The 26,430-nt window shown below is 53.2% G+C and overlaps 2 protein-coding genes across 5 annotated transcripts in view; both read left to right on the plus strand.

The window, feature by feature from the left end:
* HNRNPUL1 (heterogeneous nuclear ribonucleoprotein U like 1) overlaps positions 1-10,510 on the plus strand; it is a 38,158-nt gene extending 27,648 nt beyond the window's left edge. For all 4 annotated transcript variants that reach the window (XM_037516626.2, XM_037516625.2, XM_037516624.2 and 1 more), the window contains exons 11-15: positions 5,106-5,274; positions 6,219-6,503; positions 7,697-7,986; positions 9,170-9,361; positions 9,922-10,510. In XM_037516626.2, coding sequence (XP_037372523.1) covers positions 5,106-5,274; positions 6,219-6,503; positions 7,697-7,986; positions 9,170-9,361; positions 9,922-10,038 — 1,053 coding nt within the window. In that variant the 3' untranslated portion in view covers positions 10,039-10,510. The remainder of the gene's footprint in view (positions 1-5,105; positions 5,275-6,218; positions 6,504-7,696; positions 7,987-9,169; positions 9,362-9,921) is intronic.
* A 681-nt stretch (positions 10,511-11,191) lies between these two features.
* On the plus strand, positions 11,192-25,253 carry CCDC97 (coiled-coil domain containing 97). The gene is made up of 5 exons (XM_037516627.2): positions 11,192-13,466; positions 18,022-18,471; positions 19,959-20,237; positions 20,629-20,758; positions 22,867-25,253. Exons 1-5 carry the CDS (start codon positions 13,409-13,411, stop codon positions 22,985-22,987), a joined length of 1,038 nt encoding a protein of 345 aa, XP_037372524.1. The 5' UTR covers positions 11,192-13,408; the 3' UTR covers positions 22,988-25,253.
* The last annotated feature ends 1,177 nt before the right edge of the window (positions 25,254-26,430 follow it).

The raw sequence follows: 26,430 nt of genomic DNA on the forward strand, positions 1-26,430 counted from the left end.
TTCCATTGTTGATATTCTGGCTTACTCTCTTCCCAGGCTGTGTGTGGTTCCTTCCACTGGGTTCACCTCACTCAGCCCAAAGCAGACTCTCCTCCCTAGCTTTAAGCTGGATTTCCTCTGAAATCCAGCCACGCTTGTCATTGCCAGCCTGACCCTGTTGAGCTATGGGTGGGGAGCAAAGTGAAAGTGGGCAGGAAACAGTGGGGTTCTTGCAATACTTGGGCAGTCAGGAGCTGGCTGTTTTCCTCCCTCACTTTCTGGACTGTCTCACACCAAATCTACCCATGCAGCTTCTTTGAGAAACCTGATTCCTAGCCTTTGGCCACGTTACTGGGATGGGGAGTATCGAGGGGCCCGAGAACACAGATTGCCTCAGACCTTCTCGTAGAGTCAGCATCTCCATGCAGGGTGGGACCAGGAGACGCAGCAGCTAGGCAGAGGGAGCCCACGCATCTGGAAAGGCTGACCTAGCTGTTGTGCTGGTCTCCTGGCAACAGCCGCCGGCAGCCCCCAGTGACCACAGCAGTGCTGGGCTGGCCCGGGGCTCTGACCTCATTGTGTTTGCTGTGGCAACAGCCACCGGCAGCTAACTCCCTTTCCTCCAGGAAAGTCAAGTATTTGCATTTCTACTGGCGTGTTTTAAGCTGTCTTGAAACCATCTCCAGGCGTCTTCTCGGCACCTCGGTTCCAAAGTGTCTGAGGAGCCATCCCTCAGAGTCTCGCCTCCCCCCAGCACAAAGGCCAGCTGTTTATGAGTCCAGTCTCTTCCACCCCCATTCTTCCCAGTGAAGCTGTAGGGATTGGTTCTCTTGGCAGTAGCTTCTCTTCTCTGTCCCCTCATCCAGACATGGAGCAAGTCTGCCCCACAGGAAACTTCTAAGAGGTGTTTATCCTTGCCATCAGGATTCAGAGGAGTCAAAATAGGATCACTTCTTACGGGCAAGTGAGCAGTGGAGTGGGCTGTCTGCAGAATGATCTGGGGCCACACTCACCCTAGCATCTACCCATTTTGGCTTTAGTGCAAGGAGAAAACCTCGACAGGAGGAACTCCCAGTGTGTCTTGCTATACCCAGGAACTACCTTTGCTTTGCTTTTGGGAGCAGAGTTCAAGAAGAGCAGTAGGAGAGGGACTTGGCTTGTCGCCTGTAACCTGATGTGCCCCTTTAGAGCCCTTGGTCACCCATGGCCTCTCCTTGGGCCAGTGCTGGAGGCCCAGATCACAGCATGTGCAGACACACCCCATGCACCCTCCCTGGGGAATGGGACCAATGTCTTTGCTACATACGTCAGGGCGAGGGGTCTGGTTGGCATGGAGAACAGCTGTACCCACACCCCAGATCCCTCACAGGTGTGCACTTGGGTCCGTGGCTTCTGACTGACTCACTCCCCGGCTTCATTATATCTCAGAAGAGGCTCTCCTGTGCCTCATCTTTTCCTCAGACTTAAATTTTCTTGGTACTTTCCACTGGGAGACCTCTCCTAGGACAGCATCATCACTGTTGACCTATTTTTTTTCTTTTTTTTTTTTTAAGATTTATTTATTTTTGGGCCTTCCCGCTGGCGCAGCGGTTGAGCGCTGGGTCGCGAAGCTGCCTGCAGCTTCTGCAACACCAGTTCGATCCCCGGCCGCTGGGCGAGGGTCCCATATGGTGCGCAAACCTCTCCTGCCGCCTGCTGCTCCCCTCAGCAGTGTACTTCGTCACTCGGCCTGCTCTGCTCTCCCCTGTGGCTCTGGTGAATTCTCTCACCCTCCCGTGCTTCTGACTGCACCCAGTGCTTGTATAATAAATAAATCTTAAAAAAAAAAAAAAGTTAAAAAAAAAGATTTATTTTTATGCAAGAACCAGGGTGCAGGCCAGATGCACGGGAGGGTGAGAGGATTCACCAGAGACAGAGAGGGGAACAGAACAGGCAAACTGAAGAAATACACTCCTGAGGGAAGCAGCAGGCAAGACAGGAGAGGTCTGCTTCACCAGGTAGAATTCTCGCCGGCCGGCCAGCTGGGATCAAACCCATATTGCAGAGGCTGCAGACAGCTTCACAGTGTGGCACTCAACCGCCTGCGCCACCAAGGAGGCCTGACCTATTTTTAGATCAACCCTATGTATGTTGACTTCTTTTCCTGCCCCTTCCTGCCACATGCCAGATGTTTTCACATCTGCAAGTCCTCACCAGAGTCAGGAGGAGGGGAAAGGAGATGATCCCTGTTTTGTGGATGAAGAAATCTGAGACTCAGACTAATTAGGTGATTGAACTATAGTCTCAGAGATAGTAAAGGAACAGCTGGGATTTCAACCCTGAGCTGCTTCCCCGAAACCTATGTTCTTTCAACCCCACTTCCCTGTCCCTGCCTTTCTGATCACAAGTCACTATAGTTTACCTGTCCCTGGTCTGGGATGCTTCACCCTTGGGCCTCCCTGGTGACATGGGGGTTAAAGTCTCAAGCAAGCTATCATCAGCTACTTGCAACATGAGCTCGATCCCCAGCCAGGGAGCTGACCTACATGGCAAAGCAGATCTCTCCTGCCTCACCTGCTGCTCCCCTCAGCAATGTATTTCAGTACATCTGCCTGTTCTGTTCCCCACTCTGTGTGTGGTGAATCTTCTCACACACACATCCCCCACCACACCTCTGGCCTACACCCCAGTTCTTGTATGCAAAAATAAATAAATCTTAGGGGAAAAAAAAAATCACCCCTCTCCATTCCTCCCCAGTGGCAGCTGTACCCGTGGAGGATCCCATTTCTCACCTTGCTGCCTGTGAGGTCGGTGCGGAGCTAACCAAGGGCCCTCACTCATGATCCACTTCAGTCTTCACAGTGACCATGTGACAGTTGTACTGTTTTCCCCTTTCAGGGCTTGAGACTCAATAAATTCACACTAAGTTGATTTTCCAGATGAGCAGTCTAAGGCTCTCAGTGAAGTTCATCTGTCCAGGGCTACACAGGTGAGGTGGCCAATTCAGATCAGAGCTGAGGTGTGCTGGGCCTTCCTTCACACCAGCCTGCCTGAGTCAAGGCAGCCCCCACCCTGGAGGCCTCTGTAACCCCATTCAGGGAGTTCCTCATGAGTGGTCAGTTGTTTTGTCATTACCTGTTTTGTCCTTACTCAGTCCTTACCCGTCCCATGTGGGAGCCTCTTCTTTCCACTTCACAGCGGAAGCATCTCTGAAGACGGCCAGAGTGAGTTAATGGCCACACCAGGCCTTCACGGGTTTTTTCCACCCTGCCAGGCTGTGTCTTCAGGGTACATCTTTATCTATCTATCTATCTATCTATTTATTATTTATGCATACAAGAACTGAGTTGTAGAACAGAGGTGCAGCTGGCGAGAGCATTTACCAGACACAGATTGGGGAGCAGAACAGGTGAATTTACTGAAATACGCTGCTGAGGGGAGCAGCAGGCAAGACAGGAGAGGTCTGCTGTACCATGTGGGTCAGCGGCCTAGCAAGGGATCGAACTCATGCCACAGTGGCTGCTAATAGCTTGATAGCACTGAGACTTTTAACTTCTGCACCACCATGGAGACCCCCAGGCTACACTTTTTTTAACCACTCTACCATGTCCCTTTGTAAATGGTTCTTCCCTTTTTGCACCCAGGCAGAGACACTGAAAATTTGTTTAAAAGAAGTGTTGCCCATCAGACCAGTTCTGTGGAATCTCTGAGTTTAGATTGTGGAGACCCATATAGGTACCTGGGTCACATCTCCAAAGATTGATATTTGGAAAGTCTCCACTGGTTTTAAGCTGATCTTTTCTGGTAGAGTCCAGATGATTCCAGGGCCCAGGCTGAATCTGTGGAGTCCTGGGTCCAGTGGGCCTGGCACAGAGAGGATGTGGGTAAATGGAGGCTTTTCACTATCAGATATGTCTGAGAACACCAGTCTGTGCCAGCACAGCCCAGTGTACCTCCCCGTCACTCAGAGGGAGGGAAGAAAACTGCGTCTGAAAATTACAGACTATTGGGCCTCCCTGGTGGTGCAGGGGTTAAAGACAGCACTATCAAGTTACCTCCAGCTGCCACAGCACAAGTTCAATCCCCAGTCGGCCAGGGAGCTACTTATATGGCGCAGCAGACCCCTCCTGGCTTGCCCGCTGCTCTCCTTAGCAGTGTACTTCGATCAATCTGCCTGTTCTGTTCCCCACTCTGTCTCTGGTGCATCCTCTCATCCCCTGTACCTCTGGCCTGCACCCCAGTTCTTATATGCATAAATAAATAAATCTTTTTTTTTTTAAAAGAAAACTACAGGGACCTCCCCGATGGCGCAGCAGTTGATCCCCAGCCACCGGGTGAGGGTCCCACATGGCGCGCAGACCTCTCCTGCCTCCCACTGCTCCCCTCAGCAGTGTACTTCATCAGTCTGCCTGCTCTGCTCTCCACTCTGACTCTGGTGAATTCTCTCACCCTCCCACACTTGTGACTGTACCCAGTGCTCGTATAAATAAATAAATAAACCTTTAAAAAAAAATAAAAAGTAAACTACAAACAATTGGCTTCACCAGACTTTCTGGTTAGAAGTTTGTAGATGAGTGTAATGCTTCAGAGAAGACTTAAGGACTATAGAAAACCACAGTATTGATGAAAACTACCTGTCAGAGGTCTGGTTGATTGTGGCACCATTCTGTAAATACTATTCAGCCGTTAAAAGAACACTGGCACAGAAAAATGTTAGGAAAACATTGCTGAAAACAGACTTCAGAAGAATGTAGAGTAGAATTCCATTCATGTTAAAAGTCACACAGGTAATCTCTACGAGTACACATAAGAAATATGATACAGATGATCGCTGGCAGTAGGCAGATGAGATCTAAACTTTATACTTTGTACTCTGAACTTTTAACTGTGAGTGGGTTTTACTTACCAAGAATAAATAGGCTTAAAAAGCAAAGTCTGATCATTAGGAATCTCTTATCTTAGGTCTTTCAGCAGCCACTTTCCCAAGTTTGTTTATTTTCTAAAGGTGGAATCAAGAATCTTAAAAGTGAAGGAGAGAGACTGATGAGTGTCTCTGGTTCCCTCAACGCCTGGCACACTTAAAGTTTCACCAGGGGAGAACCAGCCTGTGATTCATGGTCTTTCACCTCTTCCATTACCCACCCTAGACAAATGTTTATGGGTCAGCCCAGAGACGAAAAATGAGACCGTTTGAAGGCTTCCAGCGCAAGGCTATTGTCATTTGTCCCACCGACGAGGACCTGAAAGACCGAACCATAAAGCGCACTGACGAAGAAGGGAAGGATGTCCCAGACCACGCAGTCCTGGAGATGAAAGGTAGGGGGGAGCGGCTCCCAGGAGCACGCCACCACCAAGCCCCTTACGCGGGCTTTTCTTCCCCAGCGCTGCGATTCTTTCTCTGGCCTTGCTTTTTCCTTCTTTAATTCTGCCTTGTTCCTTCCCTCTAGTGCAGTGTGAGTAGAAAGACTGCCAGTGTCTCCTGTGGCAGGCTTGTCAGACTTGACGGGACTGGGGCTGGGAGAAGAGGTGTAGGAGCAATGCTAGGAGACCTGCAGGGTCACCTGCCTCTGGCAGGCCCTGGTTGGGCTGACTAAGCAAGCCTGTTTGCTCCTCTGTAAAAGTAAGGATGATGATTCCACTTGGATGAGGCAGAAGGGACTGTTCATAGACACTAGTTTAGTGAGACTTAGCCACCTTTTTTTATTATTATTAAGTGTATGTATATATACACATATATTTTACATTTTTGTATAAGCTTTGATTTTTCCTCTCATAAAATTCCAGTTACCCATGGACCATCACCATAGTCTCTTGTGCTTTCCCCGCCTCTGTTTTGATCCCTCTTCCTCCCCATCCCCTACTGTATGTCTGATTTATAGTTTGCCTGCTATTTTGTCTTTCTTTTTTTCCTTTCCCTATCCCATGTTTGGTTTCCCTATATACCTCCTCTAAGTGAAACCATCTGATACTTTTCTTTTTCCTTCTGACTTATTTCACTGAGCATAATCCCTTCCAGCTCCATCCATGTTGCTGCGAGTATTAGCCACCTTTTCAAGAAAGGGAGGAGAGGATATTTGTTAGCTCCTGACCATTGTCAGAAGGATTGAGGTTGGGGCTCTGTTTACTTTTGTTGCCCACTATTTCAGTCTGCTCTGTTTCTCCCATCTGGCAGACCAATGTCCTGGGGGTGGAGGGGACCAGACCTCAGAAGGTACTAAACCGCCCTCCTTGCTCCTTTTGGGGCCCTCCCTTCTTCCTAGCCAACTTCACATTACCTGATGTTGGGGACTTCCTGGATGAGGTGCTGTTCATTGAGCTTCAGCGAGAGGAAGCAGACAAGCTGGTGAGACAATACAACGAGGAAGGCCGCAAGGCTGGGCCACCCCCTGAGAAGCGCTTTGACAACCGAGGCAGTGGTGGCTTCCGGGGCCGCGGGGGTGGCGGTGGTTTCCAGCGCTATGACAACCGAGGTCCACCTGGGGGCAACCGAGGAGGCTTCCAGAACCGAGGAGGCGGCAGTGGTGGAGGAGGCAACTACCGAGGAGGTGAGACATCTCTCTCTCTCTCTCTCTCTCTCTCTCTCACACACACACACACACCGCGCCCCCCCCCCTCCCCCCGTTGGTTCCCAAGTCAAGGTTGGGCCTTATGATTGATTGTTTATTCTGTCAGCAGATGAAGTTGACCTGCTACCAGTGGGGTCCCCACTCTGGTAGGGAACCAAGAGGAGTCAGACTGGGAGCTTAGGAAACCCTCTCTACCCACCGCACGCCCCCGTCCCACTTCCCATGGTGTTGTTCCCCAAGCCCTTACCCATTTGTCATGGTGCTGCCATTTTTGTGAGTCTTTGTGCCATCTGACCAGGGGCCCCTTGAGAAGAGGAGCTAGACTGACTGTACACCTAGTCTTGGGCCCCAGCTTAGGACCTAACACAAGGCAAACATTAGGACTATTTTTGGGTTTTGTTTGTAAGAGAATTGGAGAAATATAACAGAAAGTTTCATTTGCTCAAGAGTCACCTGGCTAAATCCAGAGGTGGAATCAAGTGAGCCAAAGCCTACTAAGGCCCTAAGTTCTGAAGCAGTGTATTATGAATTCACAAACCTGCCCTTTTAGATCTGTTTTGGTTGTGTTCTAGATTGTTCTGAGGAAAGCCATGACCCAGACAGACATAACATCCTGTAGTGATGTCCAGAAAGGTTCTTGGCCTAATGGGAAAGTTTAGGGAAGTGGTGGGGATATTGCACACGAGTGACAGCTGCAGGGGGGTCAGGGCTCCAGAAAGGCCTGAGACGCTGATGTCAGCTTAGGTCCTAAACCCCAGTAGGAATTGGACAGGAGGAGTATTCCAGGCCTGACAGCCAGCTGCACAGAAGCTTAGGAGAGGCTGGCCCATTTGACCAAGTCTGAAGATGACTGGCCCTGCTGCTAGCACCCCTTCTTTGTTCAACAACTGTTGAGATGCCGGTGACATATTGGAAACCCTGGTCTGCCTCATGGGCTCACAGTTCAATGGACAGGGAAAACCTGTCACAGATAGTGATGATTTGAGTGTTGCCAGGTCTGGCACAGGGGAGCACACCCAGGGTCTAGGGAAGCCCAGAGGGGGTGCTTTATTTGTTCACTTGAAATGAGCTCCTCTCTACCCAGTCATGCTGGGACCACAGTGTCACCAAGGCAGCCAGTCTTGACAAACCTATGTTGAGAATGATGGAGGTGTCTGGTTTCTCCAATTCAGGTTTCAACCGCAGTGGAGGTGGTGGCTACAACCATAATCGCTGGGGTAACAGCAACCGGGACAACAACAACTCCAACAACAGAGGCAGCTACAACCGGGCTCCCCAGCAGCAGCCACCCCCACAGCAGCCACCGCCCCCACAGCCGCCACCACAACAACCACCACCGCCACCCAGCTACAGCCCTGCTCGGAACCCCCCTGGGGCCAGTGGCTACAACAAGAACAGCAACATCCCTGGCTCCAGCGCCAATACCAGCACCCCCACCATCAGCAGCTACAGCCCTCCACAGGTGAGAGACTGAGCATGCGTGTGTGAGTGTAGGAGACGGGGTGGGACCAGGGACGTTGCCAACACTGCTCCAGCCACAACTCTCTACTCTGCTCTCTGATCCTGCCCTTCCCTCTCCCTGGCAGTGCTTTGGGCTGGGATAGGCTATAGACATTCCCAGATCCCATCCCAACCCAGAGCAAACCGGAAACCTACCTGTTCTTCTCCATCTCCCTTTGGCACCAGCTGTAAGCTTTGGTTTCTCGAGCAAGTACATGCCTTTTGGCTGTGTTGTGTGGCTGGCCTCTCTGAATCCTCAACAAAGATTAAATTAGAATTACCTGTTGTATAGGCCAGGTGGGCTGACCAACCTTGTCTTCAGGATGTGGAAGTTAAGCCCCAAGGTTGCTGAGTACTAACCCTCTGCCAAAAGCTTCCCTGGAGCTCCTCCAGTCTCACATGCAGATGTTAGAAGTTGTTGTTTGGGCTCTGGTACACATAGGCCCGGTAACCAGAGTGGTTTCTATTTACCGCAAGTGTTCTGTGCTGCTTGCATGCGCGAGGCCTAAGGACAGCTGCAGACAGGAATGGTTCCCAGTCCTGATCTAACAGTATTTCCTAGACAGAGCTGGATAGACACAGATTCAAACCCAGCCCCACGATGTCTGGTTTTGTGATCTTGGAAAAAGATCTTCACCTCTCAGGACCTCATGTTTCTCATAAAAAACTAGAGTTGTAAGTAGACTCACTTCTGAGGTTTGTGAGCCTCGGGAAGGTACAGTTATTGGGCCCAGGTTACCGCCTTGAGCCTGAGCTTCCTTCTTTAAAATAAGACTAATGGAACCCACCTCAAGAGTTGATGAGAGAATTAGGGAATTAATGATATGGCTTGGACGTGGAACACACTTAGAAAATCGCCACTGCTGGTTTTTCTTGAATACCCAGTGGTTGTGCACCAAAGCCAACTCAGTGGGGTAACTCTGTTGTCATTCTCATTTGACAGAAGAGAATTGCTGTGGGCCTTGTTCCCAGGGTCTGGGACATGGGGTTAGAGTTTGGAACACAGCCCTGGGCTTGCCTTCATCCTACATTGTCTTGCCACAGAGCTGACCCACCTCCACCAGGGATGTCCTTTATGGGACCTTCCTCCAGCCCTGCCGAGCAAGCTGTTTTTTAGAGCATCGTTTTTTCCCTCCACTTTGCAGCCGAGTTATAGCCAGCCACCCTACAACCAGGGAGGTTACAGCCAGGGCTACACGGCCCCACCACCTCCGCCTCCGCCACCACCTGCCTACAACTACGGGAGCTACGGCGGCTACAATCCAGCCCCCTATACCCCACCACCACCCCCCACTGCACAGACCTACCCCCAGCCCAGCTATAATCAGTATCAGCAGGTAAGTACCAGATGGGAGGCCAGTGGGATGGAGACTTCCAGGGTCCCCATATAGATGTGTGTTCCCAGATGAATCCCTGCTTATTACCCTTAAAAAAATGTTAACTTGCTGACCTCACACTGTTATTTGTGTGGTACAACCATCCCATTTGGTAATCATTTCTGCTCTGGCTGCTAAAGCACTGGTATTCAAGCTCCTCTCCACCAGGCAGCAAGCAGAGGGCATAACTGGGCTGCCAAATCCTGCTTCAGCACCATGGCCAGTGTCCACTTGGTGATCAGGCTGCCACACCTGTTTTAAGTGTTTTGAATGTGGCATCTACCTATACCTAAAAGGGCACAAGGTTGGCAAGCCAGGATTCCTGGGCATCATTGCTAACGGCCTATCCATTTGGCATCAGGCACTTAGCCTCCCAAAGCCTGATTTCTCTGTCAGGGGACCCACTTGCCTGCTGTTGTCACTGCATCTGTCTCTACCCTGGGCCAGTGTGGGGGAGGGGAAGAACTGCACATGGGTCTAGATGAAGGACAACCAGGTGCTCTTGGTTTCTTTCTCCCCAGTATGCCCAGCAGTGGAACCAGTACTATCAAAACCAGGGCCAGTGGCCGCCATACTACGGGAACTACGACTATGGGAGTTACTCCGGGAGCACACAAGGGGGCACAAGCACACAGTAGCCATGCTCCCGTGGCCCCCAAAGGCCCCTGCCGGCTTCCTCCACCAGCGCCCACCTCGGCCCTCTCGTCTGCCCCCACCGGGTCCCTTGGTGCTGGGGAACGGGGTCATCCCAGGGCTGCCTCCCTCTGGCCCATTGCCTCCCCTAAGAGGGGCTTCTGCCCCCATATGGGGCCAGGCATTTTTCTCTGGATTCAAACAGGCAACAATGACCTTTCATTTTCTTTTTGTCCCCCTACCTCCCTTCTCCACATCCTTCTCCTTTCTTCCTTTTTGACTAAAGTACACCCCCCACACACACAGCCCTTGGTCATACAGTGAGGCTGTGGTGGCTGAGGGGAAGACCCCTTCCTGTCCACTTACCCCAGCCCTGCTCTAGCCCCTCAGCTTCCCAGATCTTCATGCAGTTGGTTGTAAATTCTTCCAAAAGCTGTTTTTCTGTCTACTTTTCAGGATTAAAAAAAAAAATCAAAAACTTTAAAAAAAAAGTTTAAAAAGCAAAACACGGAGGCAGGAAGCAATGATTTTTTTTTGGGGTAATTATGCTTTTTTTTAATTTTTAGAATTTGTCCATTTTTACTGTGGGTCAGCTGTTGGTATGTCATCAAGATAACCATTTCTTTGCTTAGTTCAGGTGACCCAGGAAGAGCCACACCCTCAAAACAAAACACATAAAAGGAGAGATTGATCTTGAACCTAACTTTTTATACGACTTCTCAGTTTCCCATAACTTTGCACACAAGCTTCTGTGTTGAGTTGAATTGTAACTGCTTTTTGTATTTGGAGAGAGTGTGACTATTGAACTTGAAACCTTTTATTCCAGGCGTCTTGGTAGTTTCTGGTGGGATTAAGCGCGTGAGAGGGAAGAAGGGGAGGTGGGGCGCCTGCCCTTCAAAACATGAGTTTTCTCCCGCAGCCTCATCTCCAGAGGTCTCCTAGGTGCCTGACCTAAAAGTTCTCCTACAGTGATCCTTTTTGATTATTTTTACTTCCCCTTGACCCATATGTTTTAACATGATTTTAACAAACTGCACTTACAAAGAAATGTGTTTGCCCTGTTTTGTTTTCTTTCAATAAATGACATGGCACCTCCTAATAGGAAGGAAGCAGGGTTGAAATCCTGAAGTGTTACTACAGTTGGCCTTCAATTGGGGTGGGGCCTTTCCAAGAGGATGTTATTTACTCATTCATTAAACAGACACTTACTGAGGGATTCGTGTGCCTGGCCCCATTTTTAGTTCTGGGGTTACCCCTGTAAGCCCAGGGTCCTCAATTTGAAATCCATGAGTTCATTTTTTAAATGGTTTTTTCTGGTCCCTGGCTTCAACTCAGTTCTAAATCCCTGTAGGAACTCACGAGTAGAGAGCATGGCATAGATCACTAGATTGGAGCAAGGTAGAGCAACAGGGTGGAAACCAGGGCTGGTCTGTTGGGGGTGATTGTGAGGCAGCTGCACACCCGCCTTAGGCACAACCTGCATCATTTGGGATAGCCCCTGCCTGTGTTCCAAGTCCAGGGTTGTGGGAGTTCTAGGAGCTGCTTTATCCATCTAATATGTGCTAGGTACTTGATCTGTTCCTCACCCTTTTCTGGGTGGTACTAGGACACAGCATGGAGAAGGCAGTCCTGGACCCTGTTCTCACAGGACACCCAGTTCACAGGTAATAGACTCGTCAAGCATCACAGTTCCATGCTGTCAGCTACTAGCCTGGGCGGGGTGTGGTGAGGATAGGGCTTCCTAAAGAAGGGAAAAAAATAAATAGAGTGAGAGACATCATCCTCTTTGCTAAGCAATTTAAATTGTTCCTTCATCCCCTCTAGACATGCTATCTTCTGGCCTTTCATGAGGGACATCCCCAGGTCAGCCCCAATATCATTTTTCACAGGAAGAAATCTCAGGGTGCAGAAAGACAGAAGGCTAGCTAGTTTTTACATCAGGGGTGTAACATCTGGATGTAAGGGTCCAAAGTTGGTGACTTGTTGGGCTAGAAAGGGCCCCAGAATGCCTCCCAACTCTCCCCTGGGAGAACCACTGGAAGGGCCTTGACCACTCTGGGAAGTCCTGGCTCTTGTCACTGCTCATCCATGTGTTGGGCAACAGCACCCTCTGCTGGTCTCTTCTGGTAAGACTAGTCCCTACCAGGGTTGTGTGTTAGATCTTAAGCCTTGGCCTCTGCTCCAGATGCTTATCCTGGGAATGCAAGTTGGTAAGTTATTTCTTTGTTCCTGGACACAGTGCTGGATGGCTGCACCAATCTCCATAGTTCCTGATCCTGATGGCCCTTGCGCCCTACAGGATAAAGAAGCTCTGCATGCCTGGCCCCTGGTACTCTCCCTGGCTTTACCCCTTGCCACTTCTTTGAATTTCACATCAGTGGTTCTCTTGTTCTGAGGGAATTACAGATCCATTTGGGGGTATAAGAAAATGCCAGGATTCTCTACCTTGGAAAGTGTACATCTACACATAGTAACTGTCGGTGAGGTTTGCAAGCCTCTGCAGCAAAATCTTGGTCTTCAAGTTAGAAGTATGGGCTTATTGACCATACTGAAGTCCTTGCAACACCACAACTATCAGTGCCTCCCTGCCCCTCTGGGTCTTTGCCTCGCACATCCTGAAACCCTCTCCTCCCTCTCTGCTGCTTAATTCACACCCTTCAGGCATTGACTGGAACAGGCATGCCCTTCCCTGACACTCCAGGCTGGAGAAAGCAGCTCCCTTAGCTCCCTGGATCAGACAGCCCTGGTCACAAAGGCTGGCCGCTGCTGACATGTCTGTCACTGTTGGTAACATGTCAGCATGAGTCCCTTACCCATCACCTAGGACAAATCGGTACTGTGGTTGTCTTCCTCCGGCCTCTGGGAACACAAAGTGTGAGAGGGAGGGGCTCTAGCTTGGAGGTAACCATCCATATGCTAACCAGAGTCTGGGTGAAATGACAGAAGCAAGAGTCAAGGCTTAGTAAATGTACTTTGAAGTGGTAAATGAAGAGGACAGACAGGAACTAAACCAGAAAGCACACCCTCAAGAGGCAGCTGAGGGTGGTCATTCAGCCATCGGTTCCACAATTAGTATGCCCGGCTCTGAAGGCACAGCAGTGGGCAGTGAGTCAGATTGCTTCTGACTTTACAAATTCGGACAGTGGAGGCGGAAGGGCATCTCTATCCCTGGCGCCCTTTTCCTTTCTGACTCAGGGTGGGCCCAAAGGAGGGTCGCCTGCGCTTGGGAAGGTCTACGTTCGGCCCGGAACTTTGGTTCTGGGTGCGGTGCGCCACCCGGACTCCGGAGTGTACTCAGCCGGAAGTGGCTGCTGACCGTGGGGCTGGGGCTGGCGTGTGGACCCTGCGGCGGCGGTTAAGACCTGAAGAATTAGGATGGAGGCCGTGGCGACCGCGGCGGCGGCGGCGACGACACCGAAGGAGGCAGATGAAGGTGCGGGGCTTGTACGTGGAGGCGGCGGGAGGGTGAGGCCGCGGTGTCACGGGGAAATGATTCCCCGTGGACGCGGAGGACGCTTTATAGGGGGACACCCGCCCTGGGCCTTGCTGCCCCGGGCCCCCTTCCCTGAAATGAACCTCTGCCGAGTTCCAGGCCCGCTCGCTCCAGGATACTCCGGTTCCCAAGTCTCTGCTCTGTCCCGGGCTAACTCTCCCCTCGTCCCAGCCAGCCCAGCTTCTCGCTGCTTCCGTGTACCCACCTGGCCCTGGCGCCGGCCTGACCCCCCCCCCCCCGCCCCGTGCTCACTGCTCGTGCAGGTCCCGCAGCGCCCCCGTTTCACCTGGATTCCCCTTCCCTGAGGCTCCTCAGAGCCCTTTCTTTTCTGTGCTCCCCCCCATGTCCCTTTCATCACGTCTCTTGTTTCTCCTGATGCCTCGTTTCTCCTGATGCCTTCCTATCAGTTTCTAAAATGCTTTTGTTTTGCTCATCTTAAAATTCATCCCGCTGCTTCAGAGTAAACCGATGTCGGGTTGTTACAGGACAGGGAGAGGGGCAGCCCAAACCCCGCAAACCTGCCTATTCTAAATGGGTTCTGCCATCCGCCGCATCAACACAAAACATATGAGACTTTAATGGGAAGGAACTTTAATAAAAGTAGGAAACAATGCAGGTAAGGCAAAGAGTCTAGTTTCTAAATGAAGCACCCAAAGTTACCCGCCCCCTCGTGGGTAAAAGTCCATCCATATGGGAATGGCGCAGAGCAAGGCCCCAAAGCCTGCCACAAGTCTAAAGCAACTTCCAGTGGGGACCCACAGAAAAGGGTCAAAAACAACCAGACAAGCCCAGAAGGAAAAGAGCAAAATCAACATCAAGATAAAAGCTGCCATTGTCACCTCCCCATGGGTCTCACCCACATCTGTGTCACCCAGTCCACGACCAAAAGACAAGCACAGTTTCTTCACGTGTCTCTAGGCTTCTTGAGCCTCCTCCAGGTCTCCTGGCTCCATCCTGCTTCCTCTCCTCAGTCTCTTCTGCTGCTTCTCTCCCTGCTCAGCTCCACCCTCCCTTGGGTGGGGCAGGGAACCTCCCCCTTTCCTGGAGACCACCCTGTTACAGGGTGAGGTGTGGTTGAGAGGTTGGCTAAAACATCACCGGCCAAGGATTGATCATTGTTTAAGCTGAATAATGGCGGTGTGTGGAGTGAAGGGGTGATTGTACTCTCTTTTGTGTATGTTTGAAATTTTTCCATAATAAAAAAGTGTTTTTTTTAAAACTTAAAAAGAAACATCTATTGCTTGATTCCGCTGCCTTCCAGACACCATCTGTTTTCTCCAGAATCATCTGTGCTTGTCTGTTTCCTCACCTCCCACCCACTGCAGTCTGGCTTTTACCTTCAGAAACTGCTGTTTGGTGTCCCCAGTCACCTTCCTGAGCAGTTAAACCAAGTCACCGCATTCAGCTTTTTTTAAAAAAAAAAAAAAGATTTATTTATGTATGTATGCAAGAGCTGGGGTGTAGGCCAGAGGTGCAGTGGAGGGAGGGTGGTGGTGAAAGGATTCACTGGAGACAGAGTGGGGAGCAGAACAAGCGGATCTACTGAAATACACTGCTGAGGGGAGCATTGGGCCAGACAGGAGAGATCTGCACCATGTGGGTTAGCTCCCTAGCTGGGATGGAACTCATACCACAGTGGCTGTCAATAGCTTCATAGCACTGAGACTTTAACCCCTGCGCCACCAGGGAGGCCCCGCACTCAGCTTTTTCTTACTAGGCTACTTGGAGAACTCAGTGCCACTGACCATCCTCCATCCTTTTTGCAAGTTTTCCCCTCATGTTTGTGACACCCTCCAATTTCCTCTGAAGCTTCTCCTTCTCAGCCTCTCTTTGTTTTAAGGGGTTCTGTAGCAAATGCCCACTGGGTGATTGAAAACAATAAAAAGTTGGGGGGCCTTCTTGGTGGCACAAGGAATTAAGTCAGCCCTATGAAGCTATCAGCAGCCACTGCAGCACAAGTTCGATCCCTGGCCAGGGAGCTGACCCACACATGGCGCAGCAGACCTCTCCGGTCTCACCCGCTGCGCCCCTCAGCAGTGTATTTCAGTTGATCCGCCTGTTCTGTTCCCCACTCTGTCTCTGGTGAAACCTTTCACCCCCCACACCTCTGACCTATACCCCAGTTCTTATATGCATAAATAAGTAAAAGTAAATCTTAAAAAAAAAAAAAAAAAACAATGTAAAGTTGTTCTTTTCTGGTTTTGGAGGCTGGAAGTCTAAAATCAGTATCAGCAGGCTGAAGCCAGGGTGTCAGCAGGACTTACTCCAGCTCTGGTGGCTCCTGGCATTCCTTAACTTATGACCACATCACTCACCTCTGCTTCCTTTCATGTTCATGTTGCCTTCTGTTGGGTGTCAAATCTCCCTCAGCCTCTCTCTTACAGGACACTTCAGTTTGCATTTAAGGTCCAGGAGGATAATGAAGATAATGTTCTCATCTCAAGATCCTTTACCTAAACACATCTGCAAAGATCATTTGTTTTTCCTTTTTCTTTCTTTTTTTCCCCACACATAAGGGAACAGTCAAAGGTTCTAGGAATTAAGTGCTATTTAAAAAAAAAAAAAAAGATTTTATTTATTCTTGTGTAGAAGAACTGGGGTGCAGGCCAGAGGTACTGGGGCATAGGGGGTTCACCAGAGACAGAGTGTGGAGCAGAATAGGCAGATCCACCAAAATACACTGCTAAGGGGAGCAGCAGGCAAGACAGGAGAGGCCTGCTGCACCATATGTGGGTCAGCTCCCTGGCCAGGCATCAAACTCTGGCTGTCACTGTGATAGCACTAAGACTTAACCCCTAGGCTACCAGGGAGGACCCAAGAAGTGACACATTTTGGGGGGCCATTTCTTAGCCTCTTGCAGCTTCCTTCATAGACGTATCTTGTCTCCCAATCAGGGCTCTATCCTAACCCTCATCATCGCTCACACACTCTCCTCATGCCCTCCGGCGACCTCCCATTTCCTTTGTCTCCAGTTCTAGTCTTGACTGGATGAGATCCACAACTCTCCCAAGCCTAGTACTTCTCTCCTGGGAGGTGTCTAGCCCCATGTACCAGCAGACTCTTAGATGCCTCCCCTTCGATGTCACCCATCATGCCTTCTTGTCCCATGTTGGCCTCCACATTTCCTCCCAAACCTGTTCCTGTCCATGTCTCTGTTTCAGGCATAGTTTGGCAAGTCACTGAGCCAGAGCCCTGAAACCTAATTGGGTATTTCCCTCACCTCCAGCCCTTCAGCCCCCTGGCTTGTCTATTCTGCCTCCTGAGCATCTGGCTAGCCAGCCCTCTCCTCCTGTCCCCAACTAGAGAGCCCCTGCCCTGTCCAGCTCAGATTTCTCTTGCCTCAGAAATTGAAATCCATTACATCTGTAGCCATAAGCCCTTCCCAGCCAAGCTGCCTGTGGGAGTTGTCGGTACTTTATGTCTTCACTTACTTCTTGCTCCCATTCCAACACCTTCAAGAAACAGCTTGCGTGCCTCCTTTGGTGGCGCAGGAGGTTGAGCACCATGCTGTGAAGCTGTCCACAGCCTCTGCAGTGCCGGGCCTCTCCTGTCTCGCCCACTGCTCCCCTCAGCAGTGGATTTCGTCAGTCTGCCTGTTCTGTTCCTCACTGTCTCTGGTGAATCCTCTCACCCTCCCATGCATCTGGCCTGTACCCCAGTTCTTGTATAAATAAATAAATAAATAAATAAATAAATAAATAAATAAATAAATCTTTTTTTAAAAAAAGAAAACAGCTTGCAGTAAGATTTGCCTAGTGCACAACTTTCCTCTTACAGTGCCTGTGTTGTTTTTGACCTTGCCTTTCTCCCCCATCAGGGTTGGTACTCCCTGAGGGCACAAGCTGGACTAGATTTCCTGCTGGATCCTCAGCATTGCCCAGCTCAGGCCCTTGATTAGATTTAGAGGTACTATAGGGTGCCTGAATATATGAAGGAGTAGGCAAGAATAACTGAATAAGTGAATAAGTTAGTGAATGTCTTAATGATTTTGTGAACAAGTAGAGAGGCCCGAAATTGAGTGAATCAATGAACGAGATGGTAAAGGACCAAGTAAACACACAGAGCACACTCTTGCCTCAGGGCCTTTGCACAGGCTCATCTTTCTGCCTAGAACTCTCTTCCCCCTGAAAACTCACAGCTCAGTCCCACTTCAGGTCTCTATTGAGATGTCACTTTTTTGTCTAGGCCGCCTCAGACGATCTCATTTAAAACTGCAGCCACCCCCATTCCATCCTGTTTCCCTCTTTATATTTCCACACAGATCTAGGAACCACCTAAACACACTCTTTTCAGTAATGATGTTTTTAATTGTCTTACATCATGCCCCCTACTAAAATGCCAACTTTTTGCTTCCCGTGGTATCTCTGGGGCCTAGAACAGTACTTGGAATTTAGTGCTAGCTCAGTAAATGTGCAGTCACTGAGAAACTGAGCCCCCAGTCACTGCCCTTCCCCACGCCCACTCTGGACTAAAACTTTCTCCACTTTCCCCACAGACTGCACGGAGCCTAGTCCTGGGCACTGGGGAGAGCTAAGCTGGACACCTTCCAGGCCCCAGGAGCAGGGGACAGCAACAGAGGCAGTTCCAAGGGCCCTGGACGATGACAACTCCGGGACTGAAGACGCAGCAGTGAATGCCATGCTGCGCGCGGTGGCAGCCAGCCGCCTATCCATATGCAGCCAGCAGCAGGGCGAGCCTGACCTCACCGAGCGGGAGAAGGTGGCCATCCTGAGCCAGCTGTACCACGAGAAGCCGCTGGTGTTTCTGGAGCGTTTCCGCACAGGCCTCCGCGAGGAACATCTCCCCTGCTTTGGCCACTTGCGGGGTGACCACCGTGCAGACTTCTACTGTGCTGAAGTGTCCCGGCAGGGCTCTGCCCGGCCCCGCACCCTGCGCACCCGCCTACGTAACCGGCGCTACGCTGCCCTGCGTGAGCTCATCCAAGGTGCGGGGCAGACGGTAGAGTGACCTAAGCGAAGGAAATGAGAAATGAGGATGCAGGAGTAGATACACAGACCCTGGGAGATGAGTTTTGAGGCAGAGTTGGGGACACAGGAAGAGACCGAGAGCGAAACATGAAGTGACAGGGAGAGACAAACAGCCCTGGGAGAAGAGAATGGGGCCAGGAGGGAAAAGGGTTAGAATTTAGTAGATGACAGACAGTGCCATTTCAGATCAAGGGGAGAAGACACACTAGCCAGCACTGATGGGGAAAGCCAATCCCTGCCTCACGCCATGCATCACAGCATTGACAGAAGCCAAGGGGAATATGTGTCTGCCTTGGGGACACCAAGGCCTTCTTGAACAAGACACACACATGAAAACACTGATTCCATTTTGACTGTGACAGACTAACGTGCTTCTCTGTGACTAGACTTGAGAACTAAGACTAACAGACAAGCAAAGGAAGCAGAGTCAGTTAAACAGGAGGCACGAGCTATAGAGACAGATGCAGGAAGAGTGAGACAGCAACTGATGAGGAGCACAGATCAAAAAGGAGGACGGGCGGTGGGGTTAGGTGAACGAAGGTAAGAAAGCAGGAGACAGAAGTGGGTGCAGATGGGCAGGCACACGAGGGTAGAGGAGGACAGGAAGTAAAACTGAGACCCAGAAACAGGGTGAGACAGCCAGGAGGGAAGGATAGAAACAGAATCTGGTGAAAAAAATGATAGAAACTAGAAGGTGGGGCAAGATGGAGGGCAAGACAGGACAGGGATGCTTCGCAGGCCAGGAATTCAGGGGCTCTGGAGGCGGGGCTAGGGCCAGGGGCAGGAGGGGTCAGGGCAGGGGTAACTGCTCTCTGAGGGCAGCTGGAGCGGGCAGCCAGGGGAGAGGACCACTTTCAGCAGGGAAGCCCACCCATAGGCTGGCTGCAGAGATGAGCACAGTGGGGTGAGGTGAGCGCTGGGGTCTGGAGACCACCTGGGCAGATGTTCTACCTGATGTCAAGCACGCATGAGCAGCTCCACACAGACATACACGGACATGCCCAGCAGTGCTGTCCAGCCCAGACTGGAACTCGACACACAGGCTCAGTCTACACTGTCTGCCACATCCCGCACGCTGGTTCCTGGACACGGTGCTCTGAGCAGCGTGCCAACACCTGTGACCTGGTACACACTGACAGCACAGCTGTGTCTGGGTTCCCAGCCCACTGGTGTGTCAGGGCCTGCATGTACTTAGTCTTACTATGCACACACGCGTGGACACGTGATGCAACCACAGGCCTGGCCAGGTTTGCTCACCTGCATGCGTGGCTATACATAGCCACGCAGCATTGGGCACACAGGCACGTTCTGTGCACCAGGGTGTGTATGTACACTTCTACACCATGCCTACGTAGCTTCCACACGCAGTCGCACATGGGCAGAGACACACGTCTGCCCATCCCATGCCCAGCGCCCTGCCTTGCCCACCCTGTCTCCTCTGCAGGGGGTGAGTACTTCAGCGATGAGCAGATGCGGTTCCGGGCCCCACTGCTGTACGAGCAGTACATCGGGCAGTACCTGACCCAGGAGGAGCTCAGTACCCGTACCCCAGCCGCCCAGCTGCCCAGGCCCGGCTCACCGGGCACGCCTGCCTGCCCGCTCTCGGACCTGCTGCTCCAGTCCTACCAGGAGCGGGAGCTGCAGCAACGACTGCTCCGGCAGCAGGAGGAGGAGGAGGCCTGCCTGGAAGAGGAGGAGGAGGAGGAGGACAGCGGCGAGGAAGGTGAGGGCTGCAGGCCACCTGGGCAGACCTGGCACCTGCTGCCAGCCGGATGCCTCGAGCCCCTGGGCCCTCTCACCCACCCTGGCTTCTCTGGCCCTGCTCCAAACGAGCCCACACCTGCAGGCTTTTGCTCATGCCATCCTTTGCCAGGAATGCTGTCCCCTCAGCACCCTCTGGGGTCAGGTCCTGACCCTCTTCTACAGTCTCAAGACCAGTGGGTTGCCCTGTGTGTGTGTCCATGTCCATGTCTGCACATGTGTGCGCACGCACACACACCCAGGAGCACAGGGACTAGCCAGCTCCATCACTGCCATGTCCCCAGGACCACTAGTGAGACCCAGCACCGGGGAAGCAGCTCTCACCCCCTCACTGTGGGCATCTCCCCCTGCAGACCAGAGGCCGGATGGAGACTCGGAGGCCTGGGTCCCTGACTCAGAGGAGAGGCTGATCCTGCGGGAAGAGTTCACCAGCCGGATGCACCAGCGCTTCCTGGATGGCAAGGATGGAGACTTTGACTACAGGTGCCCATGTGCCCCCCGGCGCCCTCCCCCACCCAGCACCCGCAATCCCAGCCATGGCCAGATCCTATGCACCTGCTCGAGGGCCCTTGTGGGGCTAAAAGGCCCTGGAACAGTGCCAGGTCGTGGGCCCTGAGGTCAGACAGCATCAGGGTTTCAGAGCAGCCAGAGATCAGTGACCTTAGACTCGCTTTGTCCATCTGTGAGCCTCCATCTCCTCATCTGAAGCTAGAAATGGGCAAGGCTGATGTTTCCATTCTGGTAAGCAGTAGTGGCTGCTAGGGTGCCACCACTCCCAAGTGTCCCCCAGGACCCCAGACATCCACATGCTGCAGGAAGTCACCTGGCAGAGTTCATGCCCGGGTTGGAGGGGCCTGTGCCAGTCTTTTGGCTCTGGCCATTCATTTCTCTAGTGTCACCCGAGAGGTAAGAAACATGGGCCACCTGCTTTAGAAAGGATTTTGCCCTGGTGGTGCAGTGGTTGAGTGCTGGGTTGCGAGGCTGCCCGCAGCCTCTGCAGCGCCAGTTCGATCACCGGCCACTGGCAAGGTCCCACAAAAAAAAAAAGAAAGAAAGAAAGAAAGAAAGAAAGGATTTTGCCCTCTGGGAAAAGGAGAGTGAAGAGGCTGTCAGCTGAGGCAGTCTCGCGCTTGGTACCCGACACCGGGGTCGGCTGCAGACAGCCCTGGTTTCTGGCCCAGCCCAACAACATGAATGAGTGGATGAGCAGCGAAGGTGGTGGCCACTGCCACAGGCAGTAGCTGGAGACTGAGCACCGCTGGCCCCTATCCCTGGAGGAGAGTCTGGCTGAGCCCCAGCAGCATGCCTGGGTGTGGGGAGCCCTCGGTTGGGGTGCCGCTGCCATCATAAAGCCAGGGGATCCCAGGAGCTTGGGCCTGGTGTGAGAAATGGGGATGAAGCCTGTGCCCCCTCTGGAAGGCACTTGCTGGGCAGTGTGTCCCTTGTCTGTGTGTTTAGCCCACACGTGCTGAGCGCTACAGGGAACAAAACCACAACTGGTTCCCTACCCCGAAAGGGGTCCCACTGCAGTGGGGAAGACAAAGACGCATTTGGCAGTGATGGTGACAAGGCCATGAAAAAATGAAGCAGGGTTGGGGGTGGGAGAGGGACGAGGGGCCAGGGAAGCCTCTCTGAAGAGGTCACAATTAAGCAAAGTCCTGCAGGAAGTGAGACGGAAGTGCCATAAATGGAGGAGAATGTCCCTGGGGGACGGCACGGCGGCCAGTGCAAGAGCTGAGGCTGGGCCAGGGGTCAGAGAGCTCTGCGGCGATCTGGCAGGGCTCTGTCACCCAAGTGAGTGGGAGGGTTTGGAGCAAACAGGGGTCCTCCTTACAATTTGGGGTCACTTGTTACCCCAGTGCAGCCTCAGGACTGAACCTCAGGACTGGAATTCTTCATGTGGGGGCTGCCCTGTGCGCAGCCGGTGTAGCAGCATCCCTGGCCAGGGCAGCTGCAGTGTCCCAGGGGTGACAGCAGGATGTCTCATTGTCACCCTGAGAGCAGAATCTTCCTGAGAGAACCGCTGCCTGGGGTGTGGGCCCACGTCTCACCACATCTTCCAGCTTTCCAAGAGAAACCGAAGTTTTATGTAAAATCTCTTGACCTTCGATTTGAAGCCTGGAGAGACCCCACTTCTCCCTCCAAGGGTTCGCTCAGACTGGGAGTCGCCCGTGTTTGGTCTTTTTTTTTTTTTTTTTTTTTTTAAAGAGAGGCATGTATTTTTATTTATTTATTTATGTATTTATTTGTTTGTTTGTACATGCACTGGGTACAGTCAGAAGCGCGGGAGGGTGAGAGAATTCACCAGAGCCAGAGCGGGGAGCAGAGCAGGCAGAAGGACCGAAGTACACTGCTGAGGGGAGCAGCGGGCGGCAGGAGAGGTCTGCGCGCCATGTGGGACCCTCCTCCAGTGGCCGGGGAGCAGCCGGGGATCGAACCGGCGCCGCAAAGTCCGCAGGCAGCTTCGCAACCCAGCGCTCAACCGCTGCGCCACCGGGGAGGCCCCTGCCGTGTTTGGTCTTGACCTGGGGGTGGGTGGGGGGAGGCCAGGGACTCCAGGCAGAACCCCTGACAGCCTCGTCCCCCTGCAGCACAGTAGATGACAACCCTGACTTTGACAATCTGGACATCGTGGCCCGGGACGAAGAAGAGAGGTACTTCGATGAGGAGGAGCCCGAGGATGCTCCCAGCCCGGAGCTGGATGGGGACTGATGGCCCAGCCCCGCCAACCCAACAAGGCAGCTGATTGCAGGCTGACTCAGTGACTGTCTAGGGGAACCAGGCGGCTACCCCAGCCTGGCTGGGTCTGGTCTCATCTCAGACGATCCCTCGCCTCTGCTTCTGGGGTTCCCCACTTTTCTCCCCTTCTTCCTCCCCCTTGAGCCCTGCTTCCATCTTTCTCTTGCTGTCTCTGGGGTTCTTTCGCCATCTGTTGGTCTCCTCTCCCTGCCATTTTCTTGCTTTCTGCGCCTTCCCCTCACTGTCTGCCTTTCTACCGTCCATGTCTGTCGCCTGCGCCTCCCGCTATCCATCTCGGCCTCTGACCTACCACGAGGCCAGGAGCGCGTCCTCCCCTTGGCCAGCCAGTGGGCCCCTTGGTACCTGGAGTGGCCCGGCTGCTCCCAGTGCCCAGCTCGGTCGGGGCTGCCCTGTGGCCCCGGGGCGCCTACCCTCCCTCCACTGCTCTCTCCACCTCTCTTGATGTCACAACTCGTGGCTGCCTGTCACGTTCCCCTCTCTCCTTGGGCCCCACTGTCTGGGCCTGTGGTTCTTCCCACAGGTACATTTCCATCTCCCTCTGGGCCTCTGTGTGCTTTCTGACCCTCTATCCATCACTCAGCCTTTATCTCTGTGTTCTACTCCCCCCACCCCCTCATGTGACTGCTGAGTAATTCGGCCTGCACCCCTGACAGTGGCCACTATTCTCACCTCTCCCTCAGGACCCAGGCCTGGGAGGGGTGGGCAGGGCAGCATTGGGGATCCTGGGCTGCCAGCTTGGGTGTGGAGGGAGGGGGGACTCTCTCCTCCCAGTCCCACCACCCCCCTCGGCCCAGTAGCAATTTTCCTTCCCTTCACTTCCTCCGCCTCCCTCCTGTTTACACTCCCCAAATACAGGCTGTTATCATGGGTCCTGAGTCATCCCTCAGACACACACACACATACACACACACACAGCCTGCCCCAGCGGCCCTGCCCCCAGCCGGCCACAGGACCCGCCCCACCGAGCCCCCTGCCGCCCCAGGCTAATGGGAGCCAGATGGCCGCCTGGTGACTCAGCCGTGGCCTGTGGGAACCCAGGCGTCCCGCCTTCCCATGCCCCCACACCCAGCTCATGCTCCCCCAGTAGACACAGAGAAAGGGCCACCCTGGGGAGAGTGAGGTCAGTGGAGTGAGGCCTGGGGACCCCTCTCCTGTAAGATGGAATGGTGGCATCCTGCCCAGGCCGTGCTGGAGGACCCTCGAAATTGCCCCCTTAGGCATGTGGCCCAGAGCCCTAGGGGGAGACCCAGAGGCCTCCTGGGGCCAGGGCACTTAACCCAAGGGCCTTGGCTCTGCCCTCTGGGTCAGCCAGGATCAGAGCCAGACAGAAAGTGAGAGCTGGATGGAGGCCAAGGGCCTCTCAGACGCAGAAACTATTAAATAATGAAAGTCCTAGTTATTGGGCATTTCTGGCCTATGCCAGGCCCAAGTGGCGACCTGACTGCGCAGAGTCCCCCAGATGCTGTGAGCCAGAGACTCAGCTCCATTTCACAGGTGGGTGAGGGGAGACCCAGAAAGATGTGACTTGGGGCCCTCAGTGCTGGGAACGCAGGTCTAGAAGCACTCAAGGCCTGTCAGATAAGGCTGTCAGAGCCAGTGGCTATGTAGACCGTCTTCCTCAGGTGGAAAGATGGAGAAAAGCTAGTGCTGAGGATGGTAGCAGCACCTGAGATTTTGGGGGCACCCTGCTGTTGGTGCCATTCTGCACACTGTGGGGACTGAATCACTTGACGAGAAGCCACTGAGCTGTTGTCATGGCGTCCTATGTGGCGGGTGCTGTTGGGATGGTGCCTCAGTCTCCCAGAGGCCCAAGGTCAGCCGGCCAGCTAGCCCCAGGCCAGGTGGGAAAACAGAGGGGGTGTTAGTGGTGTGTGTCTAGTAGGTGCCTGTGGTCGCGACAGACTTCACAAGGCAGGCGGTGGCCCCTGGGGACGTGCACGCCCCACTGTCTCATATTTGATCATTAAACTTGTGATATACTTTGCCATACCTAAATTTGTTATATAATAAAAAAAAAAGTGATGAGAGACAGCGATTGAGTGAGCACTGGGGTGAGTCAGATGGTGGAGACGTGAGCGTCTGTAGCCGAGAGACAGAGGCGGAGCCTGTCCGGAGGCCCTGCAAGGGACACACCCCCGTCAGTAGCAGCCTTCTAGCCACTGAGGCCCCGAGGTGCCCCCAGTTCTGGACCTGGGGTGGGCGGAGAGGCTGAGTCAAGGAGGGAGGCCCCACTGGGGGAGCCCCTCCTGGGCATCCGGCCCCCACCCCCATGTCTCCTGTCTGTCCTCCTGGCCACCACCCCCCCAACCCCGCGTCTGACACCTCTGTGCATCCTGCCAAAGCCAAAAGTAACTCCCCGCTCCTCCCCATGCCCTCCTGCCTCCCTGCTTCTCACCTCCTTCCTGTCCCTCTGCCTTACTCCCTCTCAGTTCTTATTTTTCCCGTTCCCCAGTGTTTCCCCATCTTGTCAGCGCCCCTCTCCTCCCTCAGTTTTCCAGTGTTCCAGTGCCTCTGCCTCCTCTCCCCCCCTCCATCTCCCCTCCCGTGCCCTCCTTGTCATTCCCTCCAGCTCAGCCTCTGTGTTGGCCACTGTCTTGGAAGCCTGCTTCCCAGGCCTTTCTCTGGGGAGTCTCCCTCCTACCCTGCTCCTCCTCTTTGCCCTCATTTTTTCCTACCCTTCTCCTGGCTGTCTCTCAGCACCCCCCGCCCCCCCCCCATCTCAGTCTCTGTCCTCTCTTGTGTCTCCCAGACCCTGGCAAGCCCAGCAGGGATGTCCAGGTCAGAGGTTCACTGGTGGCCCTAGGAGCCCAGAGTGAGGGGTCACTGCCTTGCCCCCATTCAGAAGAAGAGTAGGAGGGGGCAGCAAGGCTGTGGCCTGTCTGGCCAGAAGGAAGTGTCTGTGCTGTGGCCTGGTCACCCCCGCCCCCGGGACCTGCCCGGCTGCTGCCGCCCCCGGGCTGGGCCCGAGTAAACACAGCCGCCGGCAGCCCGGGATATTTATACCCAGGCCGGGCGCAGGTCCAGTGCCCACCGCAGCCCCTGCCCTGCCCTGCCCGCCACAGCCAGCCCCGAGCCAGCGTGGCACCAGCCAGCAAGGGGACGCGCCACAGCTGTAGCCTCCACTCAGCACAGAGGCCACCAGGTACGTTGCACGGGATGCCAGTGGCTTCCGTGGGAACACACAATGGCCCCCTCCCCTGAAAACACCAGCCATGCCCAGAAAGCCCTGGAAGGTGACCCTGAGACTCATACACTGAAGCTACCAACCCACGTGTGAGGACATAAAATGCAGACACCACCTGCTCAAAGACACCCACCAAGGCTGAGACCACCCACCCCTGAGGTGGACACAGACACATCCGCACTGGGAGGACGACAGCGGATCACATCCACAT

Source organism: Talpa occidentalis, unplaced genomic scaffold, assembly GCF_014898055.3.
Source record: "Talpa occidentalis isolate TD23 unplaced genomic scaffold, MPIMG_talOcc4v2.1 talOcc4.17, whole genome shotgun sequence".
In the NCBI taxonomy this organism is placed as follows: domain Eukaryota; kingdom Metazoa; phylum Chordata; class Mammalia; order Eulipotyphla; family Talpidae; genus Talpa; species Talpa occidentalis.